The 12389-nt window shown below is 30.7% G+C and overlaps 3 protein-coding genes across 3 annotated transcripts; 1 reads left to right on the top strand and 2 right to left on the bottom strand.

The window, feature by feature from the left end:
- Positions 1 to 172: 172 nt before the first annotated feature.
- On the bottom strand, positions 173 to 995 carry LOC108578484 (U6 snRNA-associated Sm-like protein LSm4). The gene is made up of 5 exons (XM_017941832.1): positions 924 to 995; positions 804 to 845; positions 596 to 694; positions 333 to 510; positions 173 to 270 (listed from the first exon to the last, which is right to left on the bottom strand). The coding sequence occupies exons 1-5, from the start codon at positions 924 to 926 to the stop codon at positions 173 to 175; spliced, it is 420 nt and encodes a 139-aa protein (XP_017797321.1). The 5' UTR covers positions 927 to 995.
- A 1630-nt stretch (positions 996 to 2625) lies between these two features.
- LOC108578474 (aspartate--tRNA ligase, mitochondrial) lies at positions 2626 to 5240 on the top strand. The gene is made up of 10 exons (XM_017941822.1): positions 2626 to 2700; positions 2812 to 3063; positions 3128 to 3496; positions 3566 to 3742; positions 3830 to 4009; positions 4080 to 4187; positions 4274 to 4471; positions 4551 to 4763; positions 4877 to 5060; positions 5140 to 5240. Exons 1-10 carry the CDS (start codon positions 2626 to 2628, stop codon positions 5238 to 5240), a joined length of 1857 nt encoding a protein of 618 aa, XP_017797311.1.
- Positions 5241 to 10084: 4844 nt separating this feature from the next.
- LOC108578514 (WD repeat-containing protein 82) lies at positions 10085 to 11264 on the bottom strand. The gene has a single exon (XM_017941866.1). The coding sequence runs from the start codon at positions 11262 to 11264 to the stop codon at positions 10317 to 10319; it is 948 nt and encodes a 315-aa protein (XP_017797355.1). The 3' UTR covers positions 10085 to 10316.
- Positions 11265 to 12389: the final 1125 nt, after the last annotated feature.

Here is a 12389-nt window from a genome sequence, read left to right as displayed (position 1 = left end):
TATGTTCCTTCATAAATCTATTTCAAACAGAATTCAGTTGAAGTAGTGTAATACCGCTCGAAGCAGATTTACATCGTATCTTAATATTTATTTCTAAAAGTATTTAATGTAGAAAGGATTTTAAAAATTGTCAATTTACTATAATAAACTAAAATGACAACATAAATTAATATTATTTGGTTCTTGCTTTATTTTGAGATTTGTTTCCCCCTTGATTGCCCCCACCACGACCAAGGGCTGTAGGGCCACGTCCACCACGACCAAAAGTACCTATAAAAGAAATTATACTTTTCTGATTACGGTACAAAAATAAAATAAATATGTTATTATACCTCTTCCACTGCCACGACCTCTTTGACTCTGTCCTCTTCCTTTCATTTCTCCACGTCCTCTGGATTTCATTTGTACATCCTCTTTTACCATATCTATAACCTCGTCAGGAATCCGTAAATACTTAATTGTACTACCTCGAATATAACATTCCGGCATTCTCCAAAATTTATCACCATCCTATGTAATACATTATATTATTAAACATGATTTATATCAATAATTGGAGAAACCCTACATCGATTTAAAAAAAATGTATAATTACCCTAGATGTACATATAACCTCTCTGAGATTTATATTCATCCAACTATCACAGCTAACCAAGTGTCCATTATATGTTTCTCCGTTTTTGAGTTCTACAAGCTATAAAATGTAGGATCAAATTGTTTAACTGAGAATTAAGTTTTAATTTCGTTTAATTAGTTAAAATATAAAACATTGTACTGTTTGAAAACATGTATTCAAAACTTACCATAGGATGGTTCTGTGCTGTTCTTAATAACGATAGAGGTAACTGAAAAATAAAAGTACATAATAAGTAAGAATATTACGAACTAATATTTATTTTTCGTACAGTAATTTACAAATATACCATTTTTTATCTTTATGATGTGTATCTAAATACCATACGATTGACATCAAAACAAACTGCTCCAAACGTTCGTTCATAACATATTCAGGATAGCCAACTAAAAGTTTGTTACTTATTAGCTAAATATCATTGTATCCAATTATTTAAAAAAAAAAAAACATAAATCGAAGATTGTAAATAATCTTATTTTAATTTTGACCAAAAATATAAATACAATTGTTACGTGGGTCTTGGAAATGTTAAATTTGTCAAGCACACTATACTTCGTATAAATAATTATTACTAATTTTTACAATACTAAATACTATTTTCTCATAAACAGTATCACAATCTCCTATCTCAGTACACAAAGGAAGTATCCAAGTACATTAATAAACTTATTAATGATAATAACACCGACATAAAATGTAATTTTGTTTTGTTCTAATACGTTTCTTTTATTACTACATTTTATTAAATTCAGATTAATCCAAATTACACATTCGAAAATATTTAAACATATCATAGAACGCACTAAGCACAGAATGTTTTGTAAATACACATTCTTATTCTTCTTTACAATAAACAAGAGTGGTAACTCTAATGGTAGAATATGTAACATGATACTATCGAATAATAGTAGCTAGATACAATAAAAATTATTGTTTTGCACGATTAAACTTCGTTGTTCTGTTTTGCTGGCGTGATAAAAGTAAACTTGACAATGTAATTTAACATAGTGATAAATAGGAATATTAACTTAAAAATAGTAAAAGTTTTGTCTTTCTTAGTGTTGTTACGTTGGTTCTTGGGGAATTTGACGAAATAGTCGCCCGTGGAGCACTGAAGTACTCTGCTCACGATGATTTTAGGAAGTTAAATGAATAAGGAAAACTAACGTTGAAACTTTTAATAAACTAATAAATAACTTGATTGGAACAATAATTAACGAAATGTTTAACTATAACTTTATTACGAGATAATACGTCTGAGCTCTTTGAACGAAGAAAATTGAATTGCCTGTTCAGGCGTCGTTGACTATTATTTATAATGTTTACATGCTTTTGTTAAAACAATCGTCACCAATTAAACTAAAGATTTTATATAAAGTTATTTAAGGATGAATTTGATTGGTTCTCAACATTTGTTTATCAATACATATTTCCTTTAAAGCGAGTGTTTTACATCTCGGCAATGTTTTGTCTATAGCGACGACGATAAATATTGATTTTAACGAGCGATTGCAAATAGCAATCAATGAGATTTATTGTATACTGTATGTGCATGCTTTGAGTTCTTTTGTTCATTGCTTCGGCTACACCGCTACACAATTTAAATTTGGCGCGCTTCAACATTCACACTACGGGGCGCCACATAACACCAGATTCAGACCGCCCATTCACGGGCATGCACGGCGAGCGATTAAAACTACGTTCATGCGATAGCGTAACACAAAATTACATGAAATAAAAATTTGCGAAATAATTTTATTTTCTTTAGAAAAATCAACATATTTTTATGAGAAGGATATTCAATAATTAATTTTCAAACATAATACAATATTATCTAGTTTCTGTATGTAGTAATGACATCAGTATAAATGAAATTTCCTAAACTTGAAGATCAGTTTAGAAAATATGAAAGTAAATACTTAGAAATTATTAAATATTTTTAATTACAATAAGTATTTATAATTTTTATATGTTTATATATCATAGTAAAGATGATTTGTAATCGTATTACATCAATCACACCAGTTTTCAAATTATTATTTACAAATGGTTTATGTCGACAAAAGGTAAATGTAAATATTTGTCAATTATTAATAACTAGTAACAAATATAAATTAAATGGAAATAAATATTATTTTATTTCACTCTAATAATAAAAATGAATACAATTTTTTCAGCTTATAGTAAAATATCCTTCAATGTTAATAGCTCATGCACATGATTTAACTGTTAAAAAGCAAATATTAGTAAAAGAAAATGAGCACCCAGTTAATAAATTTGCTTTGAGGACTCATACATGTGGTGAATTAAGAGTTCAAGATGTAGGAAACAATGTTCAACTATACGGTTGGGTGGAATTTTTAAGACATAATAGATTCTTAATATTAAGAGATTCTTATGGTTCTACTCAACTTATTATACCAGTACATGTAAGTTAATACATTATACTTTATTAAGATATGTATTAAAATACATAGCTGTTTTTTATTTTAGAGGGAAGATTTGCAAAATATACTTGATAGTTTAACTCTTGAAAGTGTAGTAAGTATAAAAGGTATAGTTTTGAAAAGACCAGATGATCAAAAGAATAAGCAAATGAAAACTGGCGATATTGAAATAGAAGTAGAGTCTTTGAAAGTTTTAAATGCTGCAAAATCAAATCTCCCAATTATTATTAGAAAGTATAACACAGCAAAGGAAAGCACACAGTTAAAATACAGGTATATATCATTGAGGTACCCTGAACTGCAAAACAATTTAAGATTACGCTCACAAATTATAATGAAAATGAGGGAATACCTAATTAAAGAATGTGATTTTGTGGATATAGAAACTCCAACATTATTTAAAAGTACTCCTGAAGTATGTATATCTAAATATTGTGACATATATTCTAATAGAAAATTTTCAAATCTTATACTTTCTTCATAGGGTGCTCAAGAATTTATAGTTCCAACAAGGAATCCAGGACAGTTTTATTCTTTAGTGCAAAGTCCTCAACAGTTTAAACAATTACTAATGGTTGGTGGCTTTGACAGATATTTCCAAGTTGCTAGGTGTTACAGAGATGAGAAGTCTAGATATGACAGACAACCTGAATTTACACAGGTATGTATTTTTATAAGTATATGTCTTACATTAAATATGTATATATTTTGTATATATTATTACTTTTAAGAGTATGCTATTTCACAGCTTGATATAGAAATGTCATTTGTTGATTGTGAAGGAATAATAAATCTAATTGAAGACTTATTAGCATATTCTTGGCCTGAAAAATTAGAAAAACTGATTACTCCTTTTAAACGGATGAAATATGATGAAGTAATGGCATTATATGGTACAGATAAACCAGATTTAAGAATACCACAACAAGTAAGAATTCTGTATACTTTTAGTTTAAACTTGTTAAGTAATATTGAAAATAATATTATTAATATTTCAGTTTCATAATTTGACAAAATTAATTGATCATTCAGCATTAGAACAGAATTTAAGAATAAAATGCGATGGAAACTTCGAGATTTATGCTCTAGTTTTTTCTCAAAAGCATGTATGTTTATATACTACTTACATCTTGTTTGTTTGTTATTTATCTTTACTGATATTTTTGTTTCTAATACATTTTGTGGATCCTAGAGTTTTTTCACAAAATCTGCTAAAAATACTATTTCTGAACTGCAACGCAATTATTTTCCTTCTGTGAAATTAATACAATCAACAATATCTATCAAATCATCAGTAATAATGAACATTATTCCAGAAAATGTGCAACAAGCGTTGAATTTAAAAGAAGGAGATGTTTTGTTTTTAGCTTGTGGAGAAAAACTTTCTACAGTAAATATTAATTTATAAATTATATTTTTAACGTCTATTAATTGTATTGTATACATAAATAGTGTGCTTGAAATTACAGCAATCACTATTGGGAAAAGTACGTCTTGAATTTACAAATTTATTGGAAAGTAAGGGCCAAAAAATCCGTACCCCTGGAAATGAATTATTATGGGTTACTGATTTTCCCTTATTTTCATTTGATAGTACAACAAACTTATTGGAAAGTATGCATCATCCATTCACGCAACCTCATCCAGATGATATGCAATATCTCACAGAAAATCCACTGAAGGTACTCTTGTCGTTGAATTAGTAAATTCAATTACATTTTAGTAAATAAAATACTCATTTACTTAATAATAGGTTAATTTACCTAGGTACGTAGGTTAATTTAATTAATTATAGGTTAAAGGATTGCATTATGATTTGGTTATGAATGGTTCAGAGATCGCAGGTGGATCAATAAGAATTCATGATGGAAAATTACAAAGACAAGTATTAAAAATGTTAAATGTAGACGAATCACATTTAATGCATTTGATTGACGCTTTAGAATCTGGTGCTCCACCTCATGGCGGAATTGCCATAGGTATTTTATTTGTATTTTAGATAGCGATAGTGTTTAATAATAAATCATTAAAATAAATAAAGATTAAATTATTTTTTAGGATTAGACCGTTTAATGTGTTTAGCGTGCAACATAGAAAATATAAAAAATGTGATAGCATTTCAAAAAATATTATATCATATACGAATAATAGATCAATAAAATAATAGTCACCAAACATCTTTATATTTCTTATCTGTTGTAAAAATAATGATGAAAAACTAGCCGGTTATTCTCGATTTAAAATATTCCCTTTACACAAATTTTTCATCCGATAAAGTATATCAGATATTTTTATCAGTCTAATGGTTTGTTTGGTACCAAACATTTTACAGTTACAAAAAAGTTTGTGGTATAATAAATGTAAAAAGTATTTATATATCATTCTGCACAATTAATTTTGCAGAAAAATTAATTCAATAAAAATAGATTTATTTAAAATTAATATTTTTGCATCAAAGACACAACTTTTTTTTGATTAAAATAAAATTTAATTGCGAAATATTCTTCATGTTATTCAAATTTATTTCAAGAGCCTGTTTTATAATTTACAATATTTATGTACGTTGCAATTTTATAATACAAACAATTTTAAATAAAACTTTTTGTCTCCAATAATAAGTGTAATTAATTGTCATTTCGTTTATATCGCATTCCTCTAACTGTTGTAAATAATTATAAAGAAATCAAAATAATTTAGAAATAAGAAATATGATTGATGCAACATTCGGAAGTATAAAAATTAATAATTTATTTTTACCGTTACTGCGTCTGAACAACATTTATGATCAACAATTATATGTCATAAGTAGCAAATTTATTGCGTGAAAAATGGAATTACACGTATACCATAATCAGCAATATTTGCACAGCTTCAATTACAATAAATTCCATCGATTTACTGCATAATTGTAATTATATTGTATTAACACACGTGTTACGTAATTCTCAGTGATTAAAATCGCTGTACAATATCATATCGTTAATAACCTTTCGAAATAATGTGAACATCATCAGCCATAAAATAAAAAATATGTATATCACACAACCAAGAAACTCAAAATAATGTTTTTATATTGGGGATAATCCGTGTCGCTGAAAACGGTCGATAACGAATTATAGAAATAAAATGATAAGTCCAAATTTTAATGTACAAAAAAAATGTTTTATTAGAATCTTTTAGTAAAATCTCATGCGTTTTGTTTAAAGTAATTGCAAAGAAAAAGAAAAATTTTAATCTGCGTAATGAGTGATTAAATCGACACATTATCATCGAGGAATTCTTTTTTATGCGTACGCTTAAAAGGATTTCGTTCAATTAAAATTCCCTAATAAACACGCTGATATGTTATTACATTTAAACGTCCGTAGAAGAAAATTTCATCTTTCCGTGTTAATGTTGTTTCGACTTAGTGAACTGGAACATAGACAAATGTGTTCATAACATTTTTCCCCCCCCCGAAAAATGGGTTCTTGTCACAATTTTTACAAAGTATAACGTAAAAAGTCTTTTTCTTCTTGTGTTAAGGAATACTTAAGTGCATGATATAACATACTAAATTATACGTCTTATTTACTTCACACCCACTATACACAAGGCGTAATTAGGACTACACAGCTTACGATGAGGAAAACAAATCGTGAGTACACACGTTTAAAATCGTACATTTTGAATTCAAACATTAAAAAAAAATCGAGAACACTTCAATGTCGTTTACCATACGTGTTTACAACAATAAAAAAGTGAATAAATGGAAGTTCCGCGTCGCTGTTCCCTTATAAAATATAAATGTTAAAAATGTGCGTACTCGAAATCATCGTTGGAAGATAGTTCAGTTTCTCAACTAAATATATATTTTATAATAACGACACGTTCGTTTCTCGTATGTTCCTAGTTCTCTAAGACATCTATAATGCACTATTACGTATAACAGGTTGTTAATTAATCGACTTGACATTTTTGCGCAGAATAATATAAAATTTAATTAAAAATTAGTATTGAACGTGACTACGTTTTGTCTACAAAACACATCGACGATCTTCCAGTACGAGAACTTAACGTAGGAACTTAGAAGTCTTTCAAAAACTAGAACGTTTTAAGGCAAAAGTATTTTAAATACAAAACAATTAAACATAGACAAATTATTTCAATTGAATCATCACATTTAATATCTTCTATTTACTTCTTCTTCTTTTTTTAAATGCATTTTAATAAAACGCTCTTTTAATATTAAGATCCATTCGGTCGACACAATGTACACCTAATCTTAATTCTAAATCCCTATGTTAAGTGGCCGCATAAATCGACGATTACGACAGGGGCGTAAACGGGATATTGCGTAGTTCGAAGACGATATTTTTCTTTCGTTTTCCATCGAACAATCGCGAATAATATAATAAGTAAACGGAGCAGATGAACAACGAAAAATTTTTATTTGTTCACGTAACATTAGCCTTTTTTAATGACCGTAAATCTCCATTACGGACGATAGAATATATGACCACTCATGATAAATGAAGATTGAGGTTTGTAAAAAAAAAAGGTCATATTATTTCGTTTTATATATACAACATTACGGGGCTTTTAAATAATTTCAATAAAAAAAGAAACAAACATCTATTTACGCCCCTGACTGACACTTTAAATGTGAAAACTATTTCAAGTAGAATTTATAACCACCTGAACATCTGATCGATTAATAATCGATTTCCATTTCCCAGCTGTCGGAAGAACATTAGTTGCCGATCAGATAATGTTCCACCATTAACTTGTCAGGATATATACAAGTTCTCGTTTTTTCTGTTTGGGAACACAGTGTTTCGCATGTTTGCACGAGTTACAGAAATTCGTATCTGAGATATTCTCGGCTTGGACATTTACTCAATTATAGTTGGCAGTATGAGAGTGTTTAATCTATATACGTGGATCGATCGTGGTACTTTCAAGACAATTTAATTTCTTTAAATCCCTTCTTCGGTGCCCAGTGGAATCTCTACTTAGAGTCTGGTTGATTAAAATGCGACGTATGATTTCTTTTTTTTTTTGTTTATGTTGCAAACGTCACATTCTTAAATAACAATCGTATTCTTTCGATTTGCTCGACATAGTTCGCAACTTTTGCGCACACTGTTTCGCCATTTAGAAAAATACTATTTTACACAGCGCGGCAAGCTCTCACGCATTCGACGTCACACACGTAACGCACTCGAGAGAGCTCGCCGAACTCGAAGTTATACAGGCGAACACATCACATACAAAGAGACATTCATACACACACTCATACACCATCGTAGAATTAATAGACAATACACAAATATGCAACACAATCGTACATGTTACGCATCACGCGCATTTTTCATATAGAATATTATAACTATCTACTCTTGCATAAAGTATGTTAAGGAAAACGTCTAGAAATTCTAGAGGACACTGTGAATATAATGATATATACACGTATGACGAAGGCAGGGCTATATAATTGAACAGACAGAATGTTCACGAACAAAATATTGAAAAACATATGGTGTGAATTACACAAAATTGTGTAATATTTGTTTTATGTAGTTCTCATGAGCCCGAGCCTTTGTTACTAACAAAAGTAGACAATGCAATTTCGATCATCCATTATAAACGAACTCGCATGTATAATGAAACAAAACGATTATTCAACTAATGCAATTACATCGTATAAAAAGGATGGATTGTCGAATTGTTTCTTGTTTTTCTTCTCTCTCTTTCTCTCTCTATTTTTTTTTTAATAAAACGCTGCCTGTCCATTTGAATGCACCTGTTGGCTTATATGGTGAGATGCCGTCGTATCGTGGTGACGTAAACATTAAAATTTACCAAACTACTGTGTGAAATGATTAGATTTAACTGCACTTCCTACCATCATCGAATGTTTTCTCACCCGGCCCGCCGGTTCCACGCATGTAGATTAAAAACGATACCATATCTAGAATAATACATATACAATAACACAAGTGCCAACGTTGGCAGTATACTTTCTGAATTATTATACCTTTATCGCATGGAAGTCGTAGAAACACGAGATACCTTACTGCCGTCAATAAAGTATCTATTTAAGATATTTCACATGTTTATTGCGCATAATAAATAAGCTCGATATCTATCGTTCTTGCGCTCAACGACAGGTTGTATAATCATTGAATTTTGAATAAACTCCGTTCATAACGAGGTTAAAAAAAATATCCCTGATTTCGGACGGCCACTGGGGAATTTAATTAATGAAACCAATTTACCTAAATATGTGTTAATGCAATATGATTGTAACAATTTCTCCATGCGCGATATCAGCGACTGCGATTCTTGTTTTCATTAATCAATTATTATGGAATCGAATTGTGCACATACGCGCATATTTTCATATGTCGGTTAATTTCATGTGTACATAGAGAATTCTATTTATTTCTGAAACATTGATGCAAAATTGTTATTTTTTTCTTTCTTTCTTTCTTTGTGCTTTTCAATCTTGTTTCAAATAAGCAAGTTAAGTCAAAAACTTTCAATTGAACAATGTATATAAATGTATGATCTTCTATTAATGGTGTATTATACATCAATTTTTTTTGGCATAATGAACCAAAACAGTTTAAGTTTCTGACTTTGTCAAAGTATGATTAGACATGTAATCAGTAATAAAATGCACATATAAAACCTTTAACTGTTCAAATGTCAATTAATGATATACAATTCACAGTTTTTGTAGCGAACAGTAGATAATTCCATATCATTATACTACACACAGGTACACAAGAAGGAATTATGTACACAAGATGACATATCCAAATACTAGCAATATTTGTAGTATACTTTGAGAAACAAGAGAAGTGATGGTGTATCACGGTTCTTAAATGTTGACAAGGTATTATGATGGTCACGTTCATCGCACCACAGAGTATATGATGATGAAGATGATGATGATGGCAAAATACATAAACAGTGCATGACATACTCAAAGCGAGCCAATGAGTCAAGTGGGCCGATCTCTTGGATATTGTAGCCATTTTTCTGCTTCTTGGGTTTGTTCCAACACCGGCGTCTCATACGTCGGCTATTTAACTTTGTACATAATGTAAATGCAATTTCTGCTCATTTAAAATACCCAAGAACTGTCTGTTGTCATTTCTTCTTTGAAACGATGTCATTTTCAGTTCCTTCTTGCACAAAATTAGATTAATTCTTGCGAGCATTGCCCAGTGTCTGGTGCATTGATTTTATGCACTTTCATCAACAGTAGGTAACCAAAATGCCATATTAGTACAAGCTGACGCTAACATCATATACTTAGGATTGAACTGAATACACTGAACTGGTGCAGGGTGATCTCCATTAAGCACGCAAACTTTATATCCAGTCTCAGCATTCCATACATGCACTCTACCATCTGTGGATCCACTGAATACAAACTGTGAATCAGGGCTAAAGCTGGCTTCAATTGCAATTCCTTTGTTATTCAAGTAACCAGCAAATGTTTGTAAAGGTGTACCATGAAATGCATCAATCAAACGAATTGTACTACCATTCGTGGAAATTAAAATGGTTTTACCATCTCTGCTGAACTTTAGTCCTGTCCAATCACACTCTTTTTCTTGAGACAATTTAAATGTAACAAATGGCCCCTTGTCAAAACTGCGTAAATCATATAGTTTTAAAAACTCTGAATTGACACCTGCTGCAAAAATTAGACCTTCTGGATCATATGCAGCAACTGGACGCCCCGAAACATTCATAACACCATGACAATTAGGTGAACGTAAATCCCATAGTCTTAATGACTTATCTAGAGAACCAGAAAGAAATGTATCTTCTATAGGGCTGATACATAGTGATACAACTTTCTTGCTATGACCTGGGAAATATCTGATATATTTGTTGTCGTGCAGGCTTAGGTAGCGGATGGTATCATCAATTTTGGTACTGCTGTGTATTGCAGTGTTCTTTGCATGGGTGAAATGGATTAAATCTACACCATACTTCTTGGAATTAACTGTACGCACCTGAGTGCCTTTCTCACAATCATATATTACGATCTGGTCATCCTCCGAACAGGAGATCAAGGTGTCCCCATTTGGTGAAAAGTCGATGCTATTTATGCGATCAGAATTCTCACGGAAAACCTTGGCCACCTTGAAGCTCCTCACCACGTGGTCAACGAGCTTCATGGTGATGGACGGCGCGTTCTCCCTTTCGTGCCGTCCTCTTAACCTCCCCGCTTCCGCAATTTCTTTCTCCTTCCTTTTGATATGGCCTAGGCGCCGAGGCGCGAAGCTTCCGAGGAGGGGTCAGGGGTTCGTCTATGTACCACTGTTATTCACCTCGCGGGAAAGAAAAAACCCGCGGGGAGTTCAAGAGGTCAGAGAATCCAAAACGCAGTTGAACTACCACCTTGTTACCCTTAAGTTTCTTGATGTCCCTTTTCTCTAAGTATTAGATTCCCTTCTCAACTAAGTTGCTTTCCTTTAATTTGACAAAGGGCTCCTTCAATGTCTTCTCTCTTTCCTACGAACGGACGCCGTCGGCAGACTAGCGCACACCGCACGCACAAATTCTGCCAACTGTTTAGAGAAATGGATGACGAATTACCGTGAATGTTCTCAAGATACTGTAGATTCATACCGTGAGTAAAGCTATCGATCTGCGTTGACGTCCATGCAACGTCGCCTTCGAAGAAACTGTTTTATCGCGAGAAACTTCAATTTGAAATTTATGTATGAAATTTTTTATTATTCATCAAATTAAATTTTGTATTTTAAATAATGTTTAAAATAGTTAAAAATTTTAATTTTGAATTTGTTATTCCAATAATAGTGTATATTTTCAAATAATAATTTCGATATATTGTCTAAATTGCGTGTATGTATAGCATTTTACTGCACTTTAAATATTTAGACAAACGAGTATAACACATTTTTGGATGAGAAATATATATATACTTTATACAAATTTAAAATAATACATAAGATATTTGTCAATGCAGAATATGAAATAATTTATGCATGTTACAAAATTTTTTTATTCTTTAAGTGTAATTACAGTATAACATAATTTCTATAAAATGTAATAATTGATCAGAATACGGTCTTATTATATAACTTAAATTAGTTTTATATTTCCTTTATAATCAATTATTATTATTTAAGCATTTCTACAAGTTATTTTACGTACTTTCATGTAACTTTTGATTATTTGTTCTTCGTTTTTAAGTATAATTATGTCCAAACCATACCATATATTGGTAACAATTAATATAAAAAATATAAAACATGCTTTAAGATTGGTACACCTGT

This window comes from Habropoda laboriosa, unplaced genomic scaffold, assembly GCF_001263275.1.
Source record: "Habropoda laboriosa isolate 0110345459 unplaced genomic scaffold, ASM126327v1 scaffold38, whole genome shotgun sequence".
NCBI lineage: Eukaryota > Metazoa > Arthropoda > Insecta > Hymenoptera > Apidae > Habropoda > Habropoda laboriosa.
Note: the sequence above shows the minus strand (reverse complement) of the source record. Positions and strands in the feature narration are given on the sequence as shown.